Source organism: Ictidomys tridecemlineatus, chromosome 8 (genome assembly GCF_052094955.1).
Source record: "Ictidomys tridecemlineatus isolate mIctTri1 chromosome 8, mIctTri1.hap1, whole genome shotgun sequence".
Taxonomy (NCBI): domain Eukaryota; kingdom Metazoa; phylum Chordata; class Mammalia; order Rodentia; family Sciuridae; genus Ictidomys; species Ictidomys tridecemlineatus.
Genome location: NC_135484.1, coordinates 32,289,728 through 32,314,915, shown reverse-complemented (window position 1 = coordinate 32,314,915; position 25,188 = coordinate 32,289,728). Strand labels below are relative to the sequence as shown.

Genomic DNA, 25,188 nt, shown 5'->3' with positions numbered 1-25,188 from the left:
ATAAGTTATTAGAGAATCCCTTGGAGCCCCATCAATTTTGATTTCAATCTTAATAGTCGAGCCTTCATAAGTTTCCTCTACTGGGGAACAGTCTATGCCAAAAGGTGAGGTTTTTCATAAGACAGATGTGAGAGTGGGTCATCTTCTCCAGTGGTGTGATTCTTTACAGTGGTAACAGACATTTCAAGGTACAGGGCTTCTTCTTTTAGGACCTACTTTTGATTTTGATATGCACCAGGAGGTCCTCTTGGTTTCTTGTCTTCATGGCTGTGTAGCTGTAAAGAACCTTTGGACTCTTTTAGTATTTAAACTTTCTTGTTTATAGAATTTTTCTCAAAAATGTTCTGATACTGTGACTGATTCAGCCATAGCAGTGTTTTCTTATCAGGTCACCAGTACTGGTCCAGGGCCCATTAGTGAGTAAGACTGTAAGAGCCACCTCAGTTCTAGTAAGAACTATTTCCTGGGGCTGGGGCTGGGGCTCAGTGGTACGTGAGGCACTGGGTTTGATCCTTAGCATCCCACAAAAAGAAAAAAAGATATTGTGTCCAAAAAAAAAAAAAAAGAGTTTTTTTTTAAAAAGAAATATTTCCTTCTTTTAAGACCAGAAGACTAGAATGCTTAACAAATGACATTTCTAACCTAGCCCGGTAATCAGACTGACTCATCTTTTTTTCTGTTTACATGATTGAATAATAGACCATTCTGTCTTTTATGAGAAGACAATGGGGATAGTTTTTGAAAGTTTTTCAGCTGTTTTTCTGGCATCTTTTGGGCCATTCCAAGAAGTAGCTCTTGAAGGGCTGTGGATACATTTCTCAGGTTTATCCTATCCTGCCTGAAAGTAGTGAGCACAGTAGGCTCAGTGGGCACCTTTTCTGGATTCCCTGAAGCTCCTGGCAGTCACCAGGGGTCTCTCTTGAATGTCACCACTGCCACCAAACTATAAGAGGAAAATCTGGGACACAATAAAATTTTAACAAGTTTGAGAAAGAAACAATTCATGAATGGGGAGTGCCAGACTAAGAGAGATTTAGTGTTTCTGTTTCATAGTGTTAGAGGTAAGTATTTATAGGAAAAATATGGAAGCAAAATAATGAAATTTTTTGATTGGGTGCAGTTACAAAATTACCTTTTTTGGTTTATAATTCCAGAACATCCTTGCATGTCACATACATGTCACATAATCATGTATTGGTTGGCTGTTATGATTGTCTGAAGTTAATTTGTTTCTGTTTAACATAAGCAGAATGAAGGACTCACAAGTGTTGTTTGCTTAGGAATTTTTCAGACTTGGTTTCCATTTGAATTTTACTTTAATACTTCCTATCATGAAAACACCATTTTCTTTGTTAGTCTTTCAGATTATAAGGAATAGAGATGGCTGAGGTTATTTTAGATGATATGGATTTTTGTAAAGATACACGGTGTTACAGAAAAAAACTTTTCATGCCACTTGTTAAAGATGGCAGGGGAGACTTTATTCAAAGGAGCCATGGAGATAGATACAGAGGCCATTGCAACAGAGTCTTGTGTTGGGGAGAGAAATTGGGCTCAACTCTGACTCTAGAACAAAAGAAGAAGGTGGGATTTATAACCAAAGAGCTAGGATTGGGGTTACTGGATAGAAGATTACTAAGAGGAAAAACCAAGAATAAGGTGTTTCTGGCTAAACCCATTTGACAGAATGGTTATTGTATGCATGCCATGGTGAGAAGATATCTAAGATATTGTGGGTAGTCAGATACTAAGGGTGGGGGATTTTTCCTAAAGTGACTTCATGAGGTTTATGTTCAAATTGGTTCTCCAAGGACAAAAAGAGAAGCCCAAGATTGGGCCTACTCAAGCAGCCAACTCAGAGGAGCCTGACTAAAGTTTAGTTACAGGAGAGAGTCTTTGTCAATGGGAAGTCAGATCCCAGGACAGCATCTCATGATTTGCCCAGTCACATTCCACAAATAATGGGAACATTGTTTAGGATAAAGCAGCTACTCTCATATCAGAACAGCCTGCTGTGCTCATGATTCAGTTCTGACTTATCTCTGCTTTTCCCATTGCCAGTCCTTTCTTTTCCGTTTCTTTCTTAGTAATTCTGCTGTTTCAGGGCTTTTGTGTACTCCCTTTTCTCTGGGTCTGCTATTTTATATTCAGACTACTCTCTAGATTGTTCACATTTGGACTTTGACTAGAACTGAATCTAAGAGTGGGAGCAGATGAAGGTCCTGGTCTCTGGGGGTTTCACCTGGGTGCAGACTGTTACACTTCTCCTAACATTTGCATTTGAACTTCTTTTAACTCTATTTCCATGGTTATGCCACTCCTCAAATGTCAGGAAAAATGACAGCAGTCATTCTTGTTAAAATTATGTCTATCCTAAAAAATTTTAAAGGCTGTGAGGAATAGGTTCTCAGACATAATCACTTGGAGACAGATAAATATTACTTCTAACAGAAAGAATGTTGTCTGCTGGTTTGACCTTTCTGTGACAAGAATAAAGCTTTCTTCTTAGAAAAGATCATAATTAGTGAGTCATACCCTGTATCACAGGGTAAAATTTCTAAAAAGATACTTGACCATTGAGATTTTTTTCCATTTAACCAGTGACCCAGCTGAAAAATAAGTATGTTGGGCTCAATGTTCTTAAGATGGTTAAGCATTTTGTGACTTTCTAAACTAATACATCCTATTCAACCATCCAAGTCAACTATCTAGCATATGTGAACAAGTAAATAATTAAGCATTTGTTTGGTTGCTGAATTTTGACATTTTTCTAATTTGGGTGGTTGCTTATTTCCTCTTGATTTACAATTTGTCATACAAAAGTTTTGCTTACCTATTTTTTGTTTTTGTTTTCCATGTGTGATTAGATTATAGGAGGAATTAAGATCCTGCAAAATACAATAATACAACAAGATAAGCGACTTGCCAAAGCAATGGTCAGTGATGGTTCCTTTCATATTACCCTGCTAGTGATGCAGTTATTAAATGAAGATGAAGTAAACATGTAAGTAATGTATTTTCTTGACTATTATTTTCTAAATTATTACCTTAATGTGGGTAAACATAGCAGAACCCAAAGAGGTATTGAAATTCTAAAGAAGTATTCTTTGTTGTAATCTATCCCCAAAATTATATTGTTATAATAATCCATGTACAGAATTAACTAAATAAATATTTTTCTTAAATTAGACTTTTCACCTTTTGTTGCTGTTATCAAATGGTAGTTCTTGGTTATGTGGGAATTTGCCCATGTTAATTATATAAGCAGTCTGGAGTTGATTCTGGAATCTACTAGGTTGAGATTCTAGGTAAGGATTCTGGAACTATGACACAGCTGCCTTTTGTTAGCTGCCTGACTTTCGGCAAATCATTTAATTTCTTGATAGATGGAGAAAACCATAGTACCAATACACAAAGGGGCATATACTAGGCACTAGATAATTGGTGACCATTAGAGCTGTCATTTTTATGTGAGTGAACTATTTCAGTTTGACCTCAGTCATTTTTAGAGTCCCTGTACTCCATCCACACCCAATTCAGGATCATTCCATAAAGATCAGATGTATGTCATTGGTTACTACTTTCCAATCTGGGTGGAGAAACCTTACTCTTTCCCAGTTCTGTGGGACACTCTGTGCTGATGATTCTCCCTTTTCTTATTAACTGTTTCTCATTATATGAAGCTCAAGCTTATGCTCTTTGGGAAGTCAAAGCCAGATGGATTTGCAGGTTACTTCTGCTTTCTAGCTTGAAATATAAATAAATAAATAAATATCTCCTAAGGCAATGAGGAACAAGGCTTGAATTAGGAAGGGAGTGAGGAAGAAGTAAAGTAAATGAGAGAAAACGAAATAAATTAAAAATATCCAGAAACAATTTGAATCTTGGAGTAATATCCTTTACACAATAGAATCTCATGTTTTTAGAGATCAGTCTTCTAATCTGTCATAAGCTGATCTGTACCCAACAGCAGCCTTGAATACTTTTCAGGGCAGAGAGAACAGAGATTTTTATGTGACTCAATTTGGATGATCACTTTGCTGTGATGCTCTTGGAGAAGCCAAAAAGTATAGCACAAAAAAGCAAATGGCTGAGGGAAGTAGTGCCCTCTTTGTGTCAGGTCTTCTAGGTTTCTTTAAAAAAAAGAAGCATGAAATTTGCTGTTTCTGGAAAGTTTTAACCTTTCTCATGGCCCGCTTTGGCATATAGTTTTATTTAAAATGAATGTGTTGAATTCCTCCAGTTTGTGATAGATGAGCTGGAAGTGGCTCTTCTGTTTCCACACGCCTTAACTCACAGCACACAGCAAAGCACAATATTGAATTAGAAGTATGTGCACTGTGTCCTTTTGAATGACCATAAATACAATAAGGTAAGATTGGATTTAGGATGTGTATTTGGAGGTACCATACATTTACAAAGCTGTTCTAAGAAGTGTTATGTTGTCATGATGTTATGACAGAGAAATGAGACTGAGTATGAAAGTCATGAGAGAAAATCAGTTAAAAATGTTCCAACGAAGGCTAATTTAGAAATATGAAAGATCTATAAAAATACATAAATATCATATTTTTTCACGCATTTGGTGAACAAATCATTGATCAAGATAATTTAATGATGGTTTATCCAAAGGATGTTTTTGTATAGTAAGAGCATGCTTATTTCTTTTTTAAGTAATTGCTGCCCTCTAGTGAGGTCTTAATTTTTTTCTCATAATAAAGTACTATACCAAAATTCTGTTCAATATAGAAATAATATATTCTAATTTTCAAAATATTCAAAATCTGATGTCTAATTCAACAATATAATAAATATTTATATTTATGAGTAAAGTAGATTTGAAACAGAGAAACTTTAAATAAAGTAGACTAAACAACTATATCAAGCATATAGCTACAATTGGGATATATAATTAGACAATTTATTTGAATCCAAATACCATAAATTATATTGTTATAGAGATTATTATATTTTAAGAATAATGTATATTAAATTTTAATAGAGTGCCTTGCAAATAGTACTGTATTAGTAGATATTAATACTTTTATAAGAATTCTAGAACTTCTCAAATAATCTAATATAGGTTTTTATAGGTACTTTGTTTTTGTTCCCTTTGGATATATTATTAATAATCTTTTTGAGTTGTGTATGCACTATTTCCTTAGTTAAAAGTTCTTGATGGACTATAAAATGGTATTTACTTTCATTTTTTAATAGCAATTATAATTACATAAAGATTTAATTTGCTTATGTAGTTTTTGTATAAAATTAATATTAGTTTCAGGGCTAGGGTTGTGGCTCAGTGGTAGAGTGCTTGCCTAGGATGTGTGAGGCACTGGGTTCAATTCCTTTTTTTTAGTTGTTGATATACACGTATTTATTTTTATTTATTTACATGCAGTTCCGAGAATCAAACCCAGTGCCTCACACATGCTAGGCAGATTCAATTCTTAGCACCACATATAAATAAATGAATAAAATAAAGGTCCATCAATGTCTAAAACATATTTAAAAAATTAATATTAGTTTTGTGCTGGGTGCAGTGGCACACACCTGTAAACCCAGCAACTTGGGAGGTTGAGGCAGGAAGATTCTAAGTTTGAGGCCAGCCTAGGTAATCTAACAAGATCTCAGCAACTTAGCCACATCCTATCTCAAAATTAAAAAATAAAAAGAATTCGGGAACTGTAAAGTACCACTGGTTTAATCTCTGGTAACAAAAAAAAAAAAAAAAAGAAATAGTTGATGTTAGTTTTAATCATATAGGTTAAATCTAGAAGATATTTTTTGTTTTAAAATAATTAGTACAAATATAAAAATAATTTACCTTTCTGAAATGAATTACTTTGTTGTTTAATTGGTTTTGTGTATCTTATTACTTAACACATTACTGAAAAAGAAATTGTTTCTTACCAGTGGTATTGATGCACTTTTGGAATTAAAGCCATTCATAGAAGAAATCCTCCAAGGCAAACATTTGACTTTGCCCTTTCAAGGGATTGACACTTTTGGAAATCAGGTTGGCTTTGTGAAGCTGGCAGAAGGAGACCACATAATCCCACTTCTGGAGATAGCAGGTAAAACAAAAACACACTCATCTGTTGAAGAAGCAATTTTTTTTTTCATTTTTGTGATAGAAATGTGACATCTTTTAATTTTGGGGAGGCAGTAAAACCTCATTTTATAGGTGAGCTGTTTTGATATTTGCTTGTATATGTACAAGTAAAACCTCATTTTGTAAGTGAGCTGTTTTGATATTTGCTTATGTACGTACATGGTTAAATAAAGGGTCTGAAAAGTTATCTTGATTCTTGGGCCTGAAGAATATGTTAACTCTGGGGCTTACTTTTTCTCTTCATAAGGTTGAAGGATCCCAGTGCTTATCATGACATTTGACATATAATTGGTACTTTATAAGTATTGAATGAGTGAATTAACAATCATCAATATATAGACCTTTACAAAATTTAAAAATTTTGAGGCAGGGTCTCCATAAATTTCTGAGGCCAGACTTAAACTTGAGATCTTCCTGTTTCAGCCTCCTAAGTAGCTGAGATTATAGGCATACACCACCTTTCCACCTGATACTATGTTGCTTCTATGCAGTTTAATAATTGCTCATTAAAAAGCACACCTTTAATTGAAGAAAGCTTGGAATAAAGATTAGTTTTCATTGTTGGCAAGTTTTTTTTTGTGCTCTTAAGATATATGTGATGGATGTTTTATGAATGTCAGTGTTTATTTATAGACCATGATCATCATTCATTCTAGTTGAAAGTAATGACCAGTTGTACTGTTCAGTATGTGGTTTAAGTTTTCTAAGTTCATTATCCATTCAGGTATATCAAATATAGAGTTATTTAGTTATCTTTTTAATAGAAGATTTTTGTTATTTCCTCGAAGTGTTGTTACACAAGAGCATTTCATTTGGATTGTGAATGCAATGTTCACTATTGATTACTGGTGAAACATTCATTTTCATTTTACTAAGGTTTTTATAAATTTATTCCCTCTCAATTAATTTCTTCTACATAATGTTGGGTTCCAGGAATTACACTTTAGTAGGAATAATGTATTCCTTCAATATGGCAATTAACTAACACCAATGAAATGGATGGAATAGAAAACTTGAAAAAAAGTGTTCCTGTCCTCTAAGGAGCTAACAGTATTGTGCAGAAATAAATAAGTAAGCAATTATAGTGCAACACTGCCTGTACATAGAGGCAGGTGCAGAGTTTTTTGGGCAAGCAGGAGAAAGGGTCTGTATTGAGGAAGGTTTCATAGGTCATGTAGCATTGAGCTGAGGTCTGAAGGTAAGTAAAGTCTCTTTGGTTGAGCATATTGGAAGAAGATATCCAGGCAGAGGGAAGAGCATGTGCAAAGAAATTCGAAGTACATTTAGGGACTCACAAGTAGTTTAGTTTTACTGGAGTATAAATTATAAATCTAGGGGTATCAGTAAAATGAGATCCATATATGAAGGGAAAAATGAAAGTGAAATAAGGGCTTGAGGGGAAGTGGAGAAAGTTTGGAATAGTGAGCAAGAGAAATAGAAGGTGAAAATTATTAAGCAATGTGTAGTGGGATTGCAGAGCAATGCGAAATATGTGTTTTGGATGTGATTCCAAAAATTTATAATTTTTTTTTTCTCAAGTAGTATTCTAATATTTAGGTGTGGGAGTGAAAAGGGGAAACCAAATTACCTCATACTTGAGCCTTTGCATGGTAGATGTGTTAAAACGACAAGGGATCAAAGATCCAGGAGAGTGGTTGAATGTTTAATGTATATATTAGGAATGCAATGAAGTCTAGATGGGACTCATTCTTGGAAGAAGAATGGAGCAATAGGACTGAAGGTTAGTATTAGTAGAAGACTAGGAGTGAGAGAGTTAGAAGGATTACAAATTTGGACCAGAGAGCAGTATATTGGATTTTAAGAATTTAAGAAATTTCTGGTTAATAGGGGAAACATTTTTTCTTTAACTTCACAAAGAAAAAGAAATGACATGAAGAAGTTTTAAATATAAGGCAGAAAAATTATTGAAACTCATTATAGAGTTCAGCAAGGTTGTTAGATATAAGATCAATATACAAAAATGGTAAATAATTAAAATATCTAATTTTCTAAGTGACATTATTTACAATATTGGCAGAAACAATTATAATGTGTAGGAATAAATTTACCAAAGATTATGCAAGAATTTTATTTTGGCTTATTATTATGCAAGAAAAAATATTTTGGCTTTTGTATCTTTATCAAGTACATTAGTTACAACAATTTTTTCATTTTCTCCTTTCCTTTTTCATTTGTTGCTAGAGCATCTCTCTTCTTAAGAACTACATTTCTACACCAAGCTAGACTGTTACTGAAAGCTTGGTACTTGTCCCCAGTGCCAATCTAATAGTGAGGACATAGTTTTGAGAAAAAAGGAAAAAGAAGTTTTATTGCTTTGGTAGCAAAGGATAAACACAAGGGACTTCTGTCCCAGAGGCTCTGATTCTGACCATTATGGGAAACAGAGGACTTTTAAAGAGATGATTCAAAGGCTGCATTTCAGATTTGCCATGTCAGGGGAGTAATTCATGTGTGGCCTTGAGAAAGAGTCATTTCTTAGATCTTCTGGTACCATCCCTGAAATCTGAATTGCTTCATCCCTATGAGGTGTGTTTCTTGAGGACAGGTAAGTTGGCCTAAGATGGAAGAAGAGTATTCTTGCTTACCAGTCCCCACCTTGGTTAAAGAAGGAGAGAGGGAGAAGAGAAAGGAAGTCAGTGCCTTACAGTTTTAAAATAAGCCACAAGGGTTATGTCCAAAGCATGTATTAGACCCCTGTTACAAGACAGTAAGAAAATTACATATATATGTAGACAAAATTATGTCAGTCTTTGCAGAATTAATATTGCAGAATTGGCTTTACCATAATTTTGGCTTATACTGATGATTTTACATGGAAAAAGTTTGTGGAAATTTTTCTATGTTCAATTTAAGGTGTTACTTTAAAATATAAATGTTGATTATTTAAATAATGTGAAATTTTATTAGTATATTGTTTTATTTACTTAGTACCAGGGACACTTTACCACAGAGCTATATTCACAGACCCTTCTTTTCTTATTAATTAATTTATTTTAATTAGGTGTATATGACAGCAGAATGCACTTTGATTCATTGTATACAATTGCAGCACAAGTTTTCATATGTGCAGTCATACATGTACCTAGGGTAATGATGTCCATTTCATTCCACCATTTTTCCTGCCCCCATGCTCTCTCTCCACCTTCCACAGACCTTTTTAAAAATTGTTTTAAAATTTTGAGACAGGATCTTGCTAAGCTGCCCAGGTTGACCTCAAACTTGCCATCTTCTTGCCTCAGCCTTCCAAGTAGCTGGGATTACAGGTGTGTACTACTGTGCCTAGTAAAATATTTATTTATTTTTAATCTAGTATCAGGTCTGTTGCCCTTGAAAAAGATTTTTTTTTAAATCTAATGAATGTTGAATATTTAACTTGTTTTGGGGAGTTAGAATTATTGCCTGAAATCTTAGAATTTGGTTTATGATTCACTTTAAAATATAGGATACAATGTCCTTCTTTCTGTGCACTTTCCTTGTACCTAACTTCATCTTGTCTTTCCAGTTGTAGTCTCCCTTTGTTTCTTTTTTCTTATTTTGAATGTATTTATCTTATAGTGTATATTTTTTTGAAGACATCTTAAATCCAACTTTTGGGTAGGGCAGAACAAAGTATGTATAAACAAACAAGAAAATAAGCAATGTTTACTAGTCAAGTAGGACTTAAAATCATTAATTGGCCGAGGAGAAGGCTCATAGAGTTTTAATGGCAAGTCATTTAGGAACTGATGCCCACAGTTAACATCTTTAATCTGTTTTTCCTGATTACTCTGGAGAAAATGCTAGACTTAAATCTTTTCTTTTGCAATATAAATACCACTGTACTCAAGAAACACTTCTAATTAGTCATTCATACATTGTTCTTTTAAATAATTCAATGGGTGCTTGCAACATTGAGAATTCCATCCATTCTTTGCAAATATTCTCACAAAACCATTTTCCAATATTGATGAAAGATCCATTGTGTACTGAGGAATGTGAAGTCTCACCAGCTTTCCATACAAATGTGAACCCAAGAAAATTAGTTTGTAATTTTAGCAAAGGCCACTGCCTCTGTAATTCCTTTTTTAATTCCAAAGATATTAAGTACTGTTGCTTAAGAATATTTATATTTTTCTAAAAAATTCAAGAAAATGTTATAAAAAATGGAAAACAGAATTCCATTCCTCTTATGCAGTCACTGTTTGTTATACTTACTTTTCATCTCTTATGTGGATACTGTACTTTTGCTTTTGGTTATTGTTTTTATGCACATTTATAAGAAATCTAAATTTTTTCTTGGAGCTTTATAGTTATGCATAGTAGTTGACATCATCCCGACAAACTCACATGTACATAGAAATGGATTTCAGTTTATGGTCCCCCTTTTCCCTTCCATCCTCCCTCCCGTCTCCCATTCTCCTTCCTTTACTTGACTTATTTTCTCTCATCTGTTAATTTATATTTGATCAGTTCTTTATATTATTCTATCTCCCCTTTCCTTTGTTTTACACTAGTTTTCACATATGACATTTGACCTTTGAGTTTCTGAGTTTGACTTATTTCACTTAGCAGGATATTCTCCATTTTCATCCATGTAGCAGCAAATGCCATAATTTCATTCTTCTTTTATGGTTGAGTAGAACTTCATCGTATATATACACCACAATTTCTTAATCCATTTGTCTATTGGTGGGTATCTGGATTGATTCCAGGGAAAACTGTCATAGAATTGTATCTTACCACTTAATTGATTTGTTGCCCCTGCATAATCATTTCACCCTGTTTTTTGAGTCCCCAAATTGGCTTTTGTCATGTTATTGTCCCATGGTATAATTCTATTCTTCAAGCCTCTTAGAAGGTAAACAAAGCAGCCATGTATTCACCATTGGCAATATGGGTGCACATTTATCTCCTTGCACACTGTGAACTGCAGCCTAGAATTCTCTGTGCATGGGCATTGTCAATATTATCTCCCAAACTGATTTGTGTGCTTTGTTAGAGTGCTATAGTGCTAATGGTAAACATATTTTATATGAGTGGCACTGAAGATGATATGTGAGATAATAAAGCCAATGATAGTGACACAGAATCTTCAGACAGATTAAATTTTGTAAGTCCATACTTCACAGCACTGTAGTAAATTTTCTCAAGTATAATATTTCAACTATAATACACAAATCAATAATAACTATGTGATAACTTTTTTCCCCCAAGTCAGAAAAATGTTTGCTAAACTGTCATGACGAAATGATTGGCATAGATTTGTACTACTCAATTTTAACATATATGCATAGTATTCTGTGCTTCCTAATCTTGCACCAAATATGGTTTAGTAATAAGTGATTTATTTATTTATTTTTGGCACTGTGGATGAACCCTGGGGGTGCTTTACCACTGAACTATATCCCCAGCCCTTTTTAAACATTTTTTATTTTGAAACAGGGACTTGCTAAGTTGCTGAGACTGACCTCAAACTTGTATTCTCTTTTCTCAACTTCTCAAGTTGCTGGGATTACAGGTGTAAATCACCAGGCCTGACAGTAATAAATGATTTTTAAATTACACCAGTGTAGTTTTGTTTTTTTATTAGAGCATTATAGTTATACATAATAGCTAGGTTAGTTTTTTTTAAAATTTATATTTTAGTTTGAGGTGGAAACAATATCTTTATTTTATATTTATGTGGTGCTGAGGATTGAACCTATTGCCACCATGCGTGACAGGTGAGCACTCTACCACTGAGCCATAACTCCAGCCCCAATAGCTGGGTTAAGGTTTTTTTGTTTTTTTTTTTTTTAATTAGTTACACATGCCATTACAATGATCTTGGCAATTCATACATTTGAATCAACTGGGGTATAATTTCTCATTTTTCTGATTGTACAGATTGCAGAATCACATTGGTCATAAAGTCACCTATATGGGTTAAGTTTTTACATAATAATACATACATGGAATTTGATTTAGTCCATTTCAGTTCTCAGGGCCTACCCCTTTCCCTCTGTTCTTTTTCTTCTATTCTACTAACATCCTTTTACTCATTTATTTATATAAACGCAGATGCTTTATTTTTGATTGGTGCTTCATATATATGCATAAAGATGGAATTAATTTAGGTATATTTGAATATGCACATACAGTGATTTTGTTGAAGTCATTCTGCTTTTCTTTCCCTTTCCAGTCCCTCCTCACTCCCTCTCTTTCTGTTTCCTCTCTTCAACTGATCTGATTCCCTATGTCTTTATGATATCTCAATCTCCACCCCTACACCCCCTGATTTTGCTCTGGCTTCTACATATGAGAAAAAAAATTTGACCCTTGATTTTCTAAGTCTGGTTTATTTCACTTAGCATAATTTTCTCCAGTTACATCCGTTTACCTGCAGATGTCATAATTTCATTCTTCTTTATGGCTGAGTAGAACTCCACTGTGTATGTATACTATATTTTCTTAATCCATTCATCTATTGATGAGCATCTGGGTTGGTTTCATAATTTGGCTTTGTGAATTGTGCTGCTCTAAACATTGATGTAGTTGTAGCAATTAGTATGTTGATTTTAGTTCTTTTGGATAAAACCAAGGAGTGGAACAACTGGGTCATGTGATGGTTCATTCCTAATATATATGTGTGTGTGTGTGTGTGTGTGTGTGTGTGTGTGTGTGTGTGTGTATTTGAATAGTTACATTTAATCTAGTTTAAATATTACACAATTTATACATGTGTCAAAATCTCATATGGAATGACATTAATAAGTATACATTTTGTTTCATAATACCAGTTAAAATTAATTTTAACTGAATAAATAACATTCATTCCTAGTTTGAGGAATCTCCACACTGCTTTTCAGAGTGGTTGTACTAATTTGCAATCTCACCAACAATGTACAAGTGTATCTTTTTCTCCATATCCTCACCAGCACTTATTATTATTTGTATACTTGATAATTGCTATTCTGAGTGGAATGAAATAAAATCTTTGTGTAGCTTTGATTTGAATTGTCCTAATTGCTAGATATATTGAACATTTGTTCTTGTATTTGTTGGCCACTTGTATTTCTTCTTTTGAGAAATTATCTGTTTAGTTCATTTTCTAATTTATTTATTGGGTTATTTGTGTTTTTTTTTGGTTTTAAGTATTTTGAGTTCTTTATAGATTCTGCATATTAATCCCCTGTAGTGGAGTACCTGACAAAAATTTTTCTGCCATTCTGTAGAATCTTCACACTCTTAATCATTCCCTTTTTTTGTACAGAAGTTTTTTAGTTTGATGGCATCCCGCTTACTGATTCTTGGTTTTATTTCTTGATTTTTAGGGGTCTTGTTAAGAAAGTTGTTAACTGCACCAATACAATAGAGTATTGACCCTATTTTTTTTTAATAGTAGTTGCAGAGTTTTTGATCTGCCTGGATTTGACTTTTTGCAAGGTGAAAGATAGGGATCTAGTTTCCTTCTTCTATAAATATATATCTAATTTTCCCAGCACCATTTGTTAAAAAGTCTATATTTTTTCTCACATATATTTTTGGCACCTTTTCAAATATCAGATGAATATAAGTATGTGGGTTTGTCTTTGTGTCTTCTGTTCTGTTTCATTGTTTTTCATGTTTATTTTGAAGCACAGCATAGTCTTTTAAAGATTCACATAATGGTATATTTTTGCAAAAAAAATTTGGCATAAATCTGCTTTGATTATGCAATTAAATATGGTATATAATGCCACCCTGGCTCCACTTCTAGTTCAGCCCTTATTTAGCAACCATCCCTCTACAAATTTTGACACCCCTTGCCAAGAGGTTGTACTCTCCTTCTCTCTGGAGATAGCCCACATTTTCTCTTGAATGTGTATTCCTTACTTTATCCCAAAAGCTTCTTCCTCTCAAGATAGCCCACTTTTTCCCTTGATTGTATCCCCTTTTTTCTAAATATACCATTGTCTGTGTCTCTGCCTGGTGTGTGCTGAAATTCTTTTCCCTCACACATGACAGGCAGCCCCCTTGTCCTGAGTTAAGGTCCCTCTCTTTGAGAATTCCTCAGAACTCTTGTGCCATAACTTTTAGAAGAATATATTTCAATGACAAGAGCACTATACTTCTAAAAACTTTAAAATATAAGCTACATGTGTACATGTATATATATGCCTACATAGGAATGTCAACAAAGGAGAGATATCTCTGGGTAGGATGCTCAAAATTACAAGAGAAGGGAAGAATTTGACTCAAGACAAGTGGGGTCCTTGATGTATGAGATGGAAGAGAATTTCTTCATGTGTCATTAGAGGGACAGAGATTATTTAGGAAAGTACAGAACACACAGTCAATGGAGAATACAGGCCAACTCAAAGAGTGAAGTGTGTTTTCATGGTCCCCTGTTCTTCTTTTAAAGGAAACTTGGTGAGGGGTAGGTATGTGAAGGTATGTAGGTATGATATCTGCTAAGAGCCACAGCCAAGTAATATGATGCATGGCATTTTTGGTTGAAAGGTGACACCAGCTAGCCAATGAGATGATATGATTATGTTAAGATTTGCATTCATATGGATATTGGACTCCTGCTGTTCACCTTGGCCTGCTATGGGACTCCTGGAGAGTTCCCATTGGTTGGGGAAGTGCAGTAGGAGGGAATTCCAGGGGAGGAACTTCCTCTGGGGTTCTGGGAGAACGCATTGATCGGCAATCTTCCCCGGGCATGTATGGGGCATTGGCGGCAGTTTCAAAAATAAAGTTTGTTCCTGCTTGAGTGGCTCGTGATTTTGTGCCCAGCCAGACTGCGGCAGATATCAGTCTGATAATCTTAAGATGATTTATGGTGGTCTGATAATTCTTAGGATTCTTAGGATCCTTAGGCTGATGAGGACCTAAGGATCAATAGATAATGCTGAAAAGTTTCCCAAATTATAGGCTTCTCATAATATTGTATCTCTCTTTGCCTAATCTGTTTATTGGGGGCTAATTAACAATGCCTAAGGTAATTATCCTAAGTATGGTATTTTATAGTAACTTTAAGATTTATAGATTTCCCAGAAATTTGGTAGTGACAGGCTTGGAAAAATATGCGGAACCTCAGATTAAAATTATATTTTCTTGTCCTTCCTTTATGTCTTCTTAATATGTATTTTAAAATTTATTTTATCCTATTTCATCTCAAAGAGATCCAAGCCCCCATCTTTGCTCCATATGTACCTGTGGGTTTATGGTGGCAGCTGGTTGAGGGAAGAGGTCAGCTAGTTGACAGAGGCTCTGTGTCTCAGCTTCCTACCGTGACCCTGAGTGATCTTGTTTTTCAAAATAAAACAACATCTTTTCCTTTCCTAGCGTTACCTTAATTTTTAGGATTAAGAAGGTATAGAAAATTTAGGCATTTACATGGCATTTCTCCATATTTTATAATGATGAAATTGCCCTGAAAAGCTTTTTGCATAGAAATGGATATGTGATTTTATTCATCTTTTTAGCTAAATGCAATTTTGTTAAGAAGGTTATTAGATTGAGAGATTGCCAAAAATTTAGCCTGCTGAAATTATAATGGTTTTGTGAATCTTGTTTCAAAATGAGAAGAGTGTCCTTGGTTAGCATGATAAAAGATTCCAAGTACATTTATCTTATAAAAGTAAAAATGAAAGGTTTTTAGGATGTTCATTTGAACATTATGCTTTCTCTTAGTTTGGATTGTCGTTTTCCTCTACAGGTGGAGAAAACTGTTTTTCTATTCCTGGTGGTGAATATGTTAAGTCACTGGTATCTTTGGGTCCTTATCGGTTGCTTTGTTTGTTTGTTTATTTTAATTAGGTATATATGACAGCAGAATGCATTTCATTTTTCACAATTGCAGCACACCTTTACACTTCTCTGGTTGTACATGATGTAGTGACACCATATGTGAAGTCATACATCTACCTAGGGTAATTATGTCCATCTCATTCCAGGTCCCATGTCACCTCCCCATCCCAACCTCCCCTTTGCCCCATCAAAGTTACTCCATTTTTTTCCCATCCTCCCCCCCATTATGGATCAGCATCCACTTATCAGAGAGAATATTTGGCCTTTGTTTTTTTTTGGATTGGCTTAATTCACTTAGCATGATATTCTCCAACTCCATTCATATACCTGCAAATGCCATAATTTTATTCTCTTTTAGTGCTGAGTAATATTCCATTGTGTATATATACCATAGTTTCTTTATCCATTCATATATTGAAGGGCATCTAGGTTGCTTCCATAGTTTAGCTATTATGAATTGAACTCCTGTAAACATTGATGTAGCTGCATTACTATAGTATGCTGATTTTAAGTCCTTTGGGTATAGACTGCCCTTCCTCTTTCATGTGTAATTATCTTATTTGTTTTGGGACTCTTCTCTGTTGTTGATGTATGTGTAGATGTTAAGGGGTGGGACCTGAGTTCCTTCTCTTGGATCCTATTTTTGGTTTGGGGCTTTTGTCTCTTTACTTCTTTGAGTTGGAGTAATGTCAGGGAATGTTTAGTTCAATAGTAGAGTCTTTAACCTATGAACTTTTAGTGTCCCTATAGTTCCCAGAGCCTCACAGAATGGGGTGTAATAAACAATAGTAATAATTTTTGTAAACAACAAATAAAGAGGAATTTTGGGGTCGGTATTTGTGAACTCTAAGAACAATAACCATGAACTAGACCTGACTTCAAAGCAAACAGCAGGTGACAACTATAGCATCCATAACGGTAATGATTGAATTAGCATTAATGGTGGGGACAGGAATTACATAGACCAATTAATTCTGAAAGATGGTAAAAATATCCTTATTTAGGAGAAAAGGAAATGTGTTAGGAAGTTAGAATAGACTTTACAATTTCAAAAAGTGAACAGAGAGTTGTAGCACGTCATGTTTATATGGAAGGAAGGAAAAAAATAGAAGAAGCAAGGTATTGAGAAACAGGGAGAGGGAACAATAGCATGTGGCCATTAGTAGGAGAAGATAAGAGGGAGAGAAAAACAAACAAATGAAAATAGTATAAAACCAACCCAAAGTATACAATCCTACAAACCCAAACCCTTACAAGACAATGGTAGGGAAAAATAATTATATTAAAAAATGCTGAAAATGAGAGAAAAAAAGAAAGAAGTGTTATGTGAATATGTTCCTGAACCAGTCAGCACAGCAAGAATTCACATGCTTTCTCACCGCCTCCCATAAAATAAATTTTTTGAATCTAAAATCTTAGCGTAGAATGAAGGAACCTCTCCACTGAGGTGGTCAAAATAGTGACCAGATTGAGTAGTCACTGTCTATGTATAACAGTATTTCTTTCTAATTCTTCTTGAGTTCTGTACTGATAGAGCAAGGGGTGGGGGTTGTTAACCTCTTCCTGTTTTTGTGCTGCTCTCTGAGCTGCCAGTTGAAGCAGCCTAAGATCAAAGCTGTTTGCTATAAGACTCAGCTTTTCTTCTCACCAATATGGGGTGGGATGTACTGTCAATTGGCATTTTGTCCATTTGGACCAATTTGGTGCACTTCTAGGGTACAGCTTCTGCATTGTTCTTTGGGAGAGTTCCAGCAGGTGGTGCTGAGGTCTAATCAGGCCTCAAGAGCTTTGTTTGGTGGAACCATCTTTGGAGAGACTAGATTGACCTGCCCCTAGGACTAGGCAGTAACTGAATTCTTTAGTGAATCTAAAGATTGAAGTTCTGAAGAGCCTCACAAGAAATCCAATCATGGTGTGTGTGTGTGTGTGTGTGTGTGTGTGTGTGTGTTTTCTTCCTCTCACTGTTTCCTAGGTGCACAGGCTTCCTGAGCTTAGCCCTGAGTGTGTTCAACCTCACCCTCATAGACCCTCATCCCATTTTAGCTGGTTACATGAACCTCCAAACACAAAGGAGAAGTGCATCAGGCTCCCCTTTGCCTTTCCCATCAAATGCCCCTAGGTACAGTCTTTTCTACTCCTGTTTCTCTCACTTTCCTTCAGACTCAGCCTAAGTCCCTTGTTAGGTGCCTGCCAGGGTAGGGGTATTATGGCTATGTGTATTATTTTCCCCCTGATCTTCTGGAAGAGGATGCAGTGAGGTAAATGGGCAAGGCTGTTATGAGCACGCTTTCCAGCAGGGGACGAAAGTATAGGAAATGTTCATTGTGGAGATGGAGGAAACATTTTCTCACCAGTTCAGTGCTTTGGAAAACTCCTTCCAATCCTACTCTTCAAGAGCCAAGGAAAATGAATTGTCAAATCACTCAAAAAACCCTCTGGCTATATTATTATTATTATTATTATTATTATTATTATTATTATTATTACTCCTCCTCCTCCTCTTCCTAGTGCACTGTGCAGCCTCTGGATCAGTTAAGATTAGGCAGTATTTCTTTTCATAATAATTTTTCTCATATGCAAACTTTTTAGTTGTAAATGGGCACAGTACCTTTTATTTATTTGTTTTTCTGTGGTGCTGAGGATTGAACCCAGTGCCTCCCACATGCAAGGCAATTGCACACCACTGAGCTATAAGCGCAGCCCCTAGGCAGCATTTTTGATCTCGGGTTTCTCCATACCAAGAATGTGATCCCCCTCCCTTTGTCTGTGGTGAATCTGCACTGGTGGTTGTGTGATAGGCTCCGGTGTATTCTTTCTTCTTTGTTTATTGTACCAATTTCTGAGTCCCTAAGCGGCTTTGAGTATCCAATATTATAATTTAGTAAAGTCCCTCTTTCACCCACCTTGCTGAGAAGCTGTACACTCACTGCTTTGGTTTTATACCATGGTGCAGTTTGGGATGCAGCCTTCTTTTAACCATGTCATCTTTCTAGAATCTAACCTTTCTTTATTGATGAAAGTTATTTCTAATTTTTGCTAATTTGGGATAATGCTTTTATTCTCTACATAAAATTTTATGTACTAGTACTTTTTTTTTTTTTGTATTTTTCTAGAATTGGAATTGCTAGTTCAAAATGCTTGTGAACTTTTCTCAAGTACTTTCCAGATTCCTTTCCCTTGGGTTGTGGCACCTTCACTTCCCCACAGCCATTATTCCTTTAATATTTTTCTCTGATTCCCTCTCGCTTACTTCCTTTTTGAGAATTTCACTTATATATTAGACAACTATGAAATTGTCTCACAGCTCTTTGATGTTCTTTTCTTTTTTCTTTCTTACTTCCCTTTTCTATCTTTATTTTATTTTGGGTAGTTTCTGTTGCTGTGTCTTCCAGTTTACTAATTTTTGGTTCAGCAGTATCTAAACTGTTTTTATACCAGCCATTCATTTTTCTCAGACATTGCAACCTTCATTTCTGTAAGCTTGATTTGTTTGCAAGCTTTTTATAGTTTGAATATAAAAAATACATTCTGCTTGACTTTTTGAATGTTGGGAGTACAATTACAATAATGATTTTGATGTCCTCTCTGCTAATTTTAACATCTACTCTGGGTCTCCTTTGAATAGTTGTTTTATCTCCTCATTATGGATCATATTGTTATGTTTATTTGCATGACTGATAATTTTTGATTAGATGTTACCCTTGGGATATTTACCCATTAATGTCAGTTGGGTGCTCGACAGTTTTATATTCCTATAAATACTTTTTGGCTTTGCTCTGGGATATAATTAAATTACTTGGAGATAGTTTTTTTGGGGTCTTGCTTTTTAGATTTGTTAGGTAGTACTAGAGCAATTACCAATAAAGAGCTATTTTTTCCCACTCCTGTGGCAAGATCCTTCCGTTTTCCCAGTGTCGTATGAATCTTGAGCTTTAACTATCTTGACTAATGGAACAGACAGTATTTCTGACCCTGTGTAAGTGCTGGGCACTGTTCCCTCTAATTTTTTTGATTGTATTTTTCCTCAACCTTACACAAATGCACAGACCACTACTAGTATGGAATATTCTACGGGACCCTTTTATAGACCTCTAGAGTTTTCTCTCCATGCATGTCACATGTCTCAAATACTTTGTCCTCTGAGCTCTAGCTGCCTTGGTCTCCTCTCTTAGCTCTTTTCTCTGCTCAGGGACAGGCTGGGCTCCTTTTGGTTTTCTCCTACTCACAAAAGAGCCTGTACACTCAAGGATGTAAGCTGGGGAGGTTGAAGGGCTCATCCTGTTTGTTTCTCATTTATCAAGGAGAGTTCCTGTTACTCTGTCTTGGTCAGAAGGAGCAGTTTTAGATATGAAAGGTTACAGAACAGCTAGTCCCTTTGTGTATATGTGAAAACTACTGAGATGTTCGGTGAAAATCATCATGATGTGAGGCAAACAGTTATTTTATTTATTAAATAGTCCCTTTTCAAATTAGCATTTTTGTGTACTTTATCCCAAATTTGAAATAATTGGATTTAATGTTAATCATTGGACGTAACTGTCATATAACATTTGTTATCACACACATTATTTTTCTTTCTTTTTAAAATAATCTTCATTATAAAACAGTTATATTTTGAATTGGATTTTATATAAAGAGAACTATGAATTACAGTATCATTTTTTGTGTTTCTTCTTATTTTCTTCAGAGACTGCAAAAAAGACATTTCAAGAAAAAGGCATCCTGGCAGGAGAAAGTAGAAGCTTTAAACCTCATCTAACTTTTATGAAATTGTCAAAAGCACCATGGCTTCGTAAGAATGTGAGTACACATGTTTATTATGAGTCTTGTTTTACCAGGCCACATGAGCCCTTGTCATGGCTCGGGCATGGGTGACATTTGTAGTGGTTTTTTTTAGACGCCCTACCACTAGTGCGTGGGATTCCAGGTTGTTTTAGTTCTGTTTCCAAGGATGCTGAGGATGCTCGTGGTCCTCCATGGAGGCTGTTACAGCTGTGCCCTCATTTGCCTTGATGGCTGTTCAGTCCATACTCTGACCATCATTTTCTGCTGCTGCTTTTGTTGCCACAAGTGGTTCATCCCTGGAGGAGTTTCGAGCTGTGCTGTTTCTTGCTTGTGTTTTTTTTGCATTCTACTGCTCTCAGGGCTTCCTTGCTGGCCTACATATACTGTGCTGTTCATTGCAACTGGGTTCTTCAAGACAGGGAATCCTTTTTTATCCTCCTTGTGTAGGTCTCTCAAGGTTTACAAAAAACCACCTTGCTCTGGAGAAGATGCCTCCATTAAGGGTCTGAAGCAAGAGTATCAGAGGCTGGGCAATTCAATAACCAAGGGACTCTCCCTCCTTGAGGTATCTATAAGTATTTCTCCCTAAGGACGGCAGCAGTGACATGCTAAGGCACATGTCTTTTGACTTCCTCTAGCTGGATAATTTTCTGCCTTTCCATGCTGTGCCCTCTTTTTTCAGAGGTTGGAACAGTTTTTGACTTTCTTCTGGATTCATGGGTATTTCTCCTAGAATCCTAAGGGAGCCTGCCCTTATTTTTCCCATTTCAGCCTAAAGGGTTTCTTATGCAGATTCAGACATCTGATGTCCTGCACTGATATGTCAGAGTCTTGGGGATGGCAATGCAGATTAATATCCCTCTGCTCACCATGACCCTTGCTGCACTTAAGAGTCATTTGCAGCTCTGTAAATGAAGGTCATACTTATTAGTAAGTAGAACTTTTTTTTCTCTCTAAATTTAGCACATTTTGTATTTAATGTCTGTCCTTGGAAAGTTTTTTGATCTTTTAAATCATGAGTTTGGGTGATTCACTATCCTGCAATTATAGGTTTTTTACAAACTATTTGTTAAAGATGTTCTTAAAAGATATCTTGCATGTTACTTATAATTATGCTTCAAATCTTTATTATATACTATTCCAGAATATGTTAGGTAAAAATAATGTGTGTAAATTATATATTTTGAAATCTGGAATAACAGCTTTAAAAACTTGTAGACTAAAAGTTTACCTCTTTACTCGTTATCTTTCTCATTTTGCTTTCAAATGGATTGTCCTCTTCCAAGTGGTTTCACAATTAATCACAGAATGACAAATCAGTGGTGAAGGTAATATCCCCATTTCAAAATTTTTCTTTGTCTGTACAATATTAACTTTGAAATGAGAACATTCAAGGACATTTGTCAAAGGAATGTTTACTCCAGAATCCATATTTCAGACTATATTTAAATGATTTCTTGGCAGTTTCACAGAGTTAACTCCCTTGCTCTATCGAGAATGGATATGACTTAGAAAGGTTAATTGTCTTAAATAAGTTTACATTCTTATTACAGAGTCTTGTTTATGCATTTAAGAATTCATCTATCTTGGGCTGGGGATGTGGCTCAAGTAGTAACGTGCTTGCCTGGCATGTGCGGGGCACTGCGTTCAATCCTCAACACCACATAAAAAAATAAAAAATAAAGATATTGTGTCTACCTAAAACTAAAAAATAAATATTAAAAAAAGAATTCATCTATCTCATGCTCTGTTATATGTTCTTCCTTTCCCCTGGCCAACTTCAGTTCATCCCAATTTATTCTATTAAGCAGAGCCCCTTGGTCTAAGTCATAGTAATTCAGCAAATATTTATTGAGTGTCTACCATGTACCAGCTTCCAGGTGCTAGATACTGAGTGGTTTTCAAAATGGAAGCAGTCCCTGCTTGAGTGCTATATAAAAATCGAAATCTAAAATTTTATTTAGATTAGAATGTATAATCTATAGAAAATAAATTACAGTGGTCTCTCCTTTTCCGTGGAAGATGCAATCCAAGACCCCCAGTGGTTGCCTGAAACTACAGATAGTTCCCTACATATGCTATGTTTTGTCCTATATATACATACCTATGATAAACTTTTACCTTCTCACTTGCAGGAAGTTGCCAGAATCACTACTCTTATGCTTCTGAGCCATCATTACAGAAAATAAGGGTCACTTGAATACAAGCACCACAGTACTGTGGTGTTTGATCTGATAACTGAGATGGGTAATGAGTAGTAGGGTGGTAGTGTGTACAGAATGGATGTGCTGGGGAAAGGGATGATGTGCGTCTTGGATGGGATAGGGAGGGATAGCACAGGAGTTCATCACACTACTTAAAACAGTGTACAAGTTAATACTTAGAAACTATCTGTTTCAGTAATTTATCATTTAATATCTTTAAACCATGATTCACCATATGTAACTAAAGCAGCAGATAAAGGGGGACTGCTGTATGATTTTATCATTTTTCAGAAAGCCAAATTAGAATTTTTTTCTTTTAACATATGGAATGACTATTTCAATCACTATTAAGATATTCTGTGTTCTGAAGGGAATAGATCTTGAATTTTGGGATTTATGAGTCATCTGGAGTGCTTGTGGAAGCTGTCAAACTCTATTCTTTACTCTTAGGTATGGAGGTGAATCGTGTTCAATAGGTGACACATGTGATTCTGATCCAGATGGTTTGCAGAATACTATACCCTAAGTGTGCTTTGAAACCAGACTGAAATATATATATCTAGCAATGTTTTTGTTTTTGCAATGCTGAGCATTGAACCCAGGGCCTTGTGTATGCTAGGCAAACACTTTACCACTGAGCTACATCCCTAGCTCCCAGAATTTTTTTATGTAGCAGAGCCATTATGAAAGTTAGAACCAATAAGTAAAAGTAGTGAAGGTAGCATACATACATAGATTTTATTTATTATCATTTGCAGATCAGGAATGTAGATTGCTTGAAAATACATTGCTCTTTAGTCTCTTTCTTCTTAACCTTTGCACATTTTCAACTGTTTCCTCTCTATACTAATTTTCTTTCAGGTTTTTATTTTGGGTCCACTCACTTCAAGTGAGTGCCATTAATTAAGATAGTAATGGAATTTGCATTATTCAGGGTTCTCCAGAGAAATAGGAATGAGGGGGCATTATTAGGGGAATTAGTTTATGTAATTATGGAGGCTGAGAAATCTCATGATAGATCATCTGTAAGTTGGAGACTCTGGGATGCTGATTGTGTGACTCAATCCAAATTGGAAAGCCTCAGAACCAGGAAAGTTGATGGTGTGATGCCCAGTCTGAGGTTTCAGGAGTGAGAAACACTCACACAGAGGGCTGCTGATGTAAGTCCTGGAGTCTATGTCAGTGGATTTTTTTCTTTTAGTGCTGGAGATGGAACCCAGGGCCATGAGCATGCTAAGCAGGTGCTCTACTACTGAGTTAAATTCTAGCCCAGGTATGGAATCTAAAGGCTAGAGTGCTTGGAGTTCTATGGCCATGGGCAGGAGAGGGAGAGTATATCCGAGGTCAGGAGATAGATCAACACATTTGCCTTTTCTGTTTCTGTTCTTTTTGGGGCCCTGGTTGTTTGGATGGTTTCCACTTACATGGAGGGTTGATCTCCCCGCCCCCCCCCCCCCAGTTTACTCAGACTCAGATGCAAATTACCTCTGGAAACACTCTCACACTCTCCCCCTCCCCCACATAATGCTTTACCAGGTTCTAGGTTTTCTTTAATCCAATAAAATTGAGCCTAAAATTAGACATCATAGAATGTATTACTAGCTTCTTTCAGTGTTATTTAGATTGATAATAAAATAAGAGGTGGAGGAGGTGAAATAATTGTTTTCCCCCCATTTATAAATTGAATTTAACTTGAGTACTTTATTTTTTTATTTTAAAAGTTATTTTAATTATAAAGGTATTATCTGAATATATGCCCACTATAGAAAATTCAAATAATACAACTCATTAAAGTGAAAATAATAAAACTGCATCATAATTATGTTTATCATAATTTAAACATTTTCCCCTTAATGAATAATTGTGTTGGTTTCTGTTTCTCGGATACCACAAACAATGATTTCTGTTTTTGTGGTGCTGGGGATTGAACCCAGGGCTTCTTGAATGCTAGGCAAGCACTTTACTACTGAGTTATAGCCCTAGCCCCGAACATCCTTGTCCACCTTTCTTTGGGTAGATATGCCACTTGTTCAAAGAACCAATTCCTTGAAGTGGGATTATGAAAGTTGAGGGTGTTTTATATTATAACTTCTAAAACATCACAAATTGCCTTTTAAAATAATGATGCCAGTATATGCTCCCAACTATAATGTATGAGAGTAACCTTTGTTAGGATAAATTTGTAGTAGAACTATCAAAGATTATGACTAGTGACTTACAGAATTTTAATGGCCTTTTGAACTGTGAATTATGCTCTGACATTGAAAAACAGTAAAAATTGTATATTCTTTTACTAAGATGTCATTG

General features: G+C 35.4%; 1 protein-coding gene across 8 annotated transcripts in view; it reads left to right on the top strand.

Moving 5' to 3' along the window:
- The window catches only part of Akap7 (A-kinase anchoring protein 7), a 124,396-nt gene that overhangs the window by 29,694 nt on the left and 69,514 nt on the right, over positions 1-25,188 (top strand). For all 8 annotated transcript variants that reach the window (XM_078019131.1, XM_078019133.1, XM_078019129.1 and 5 more), the window contains 3 exons: positions 2,868-3,004; positions 5,917-6,077; positions 20,580-20,692. In XM_078019131.1, coding sequence (XP_077875257.1) covers positions 2,868-3,004; positions 5,917-6,077; positions 20,580-20,692 — 411 coding nt within the window. The remainder of the gene's footprint in view (positions 1-2,867; positions 3,005-5,916; positions 6,078-20,579; positions 20,693-25,188) is intronic.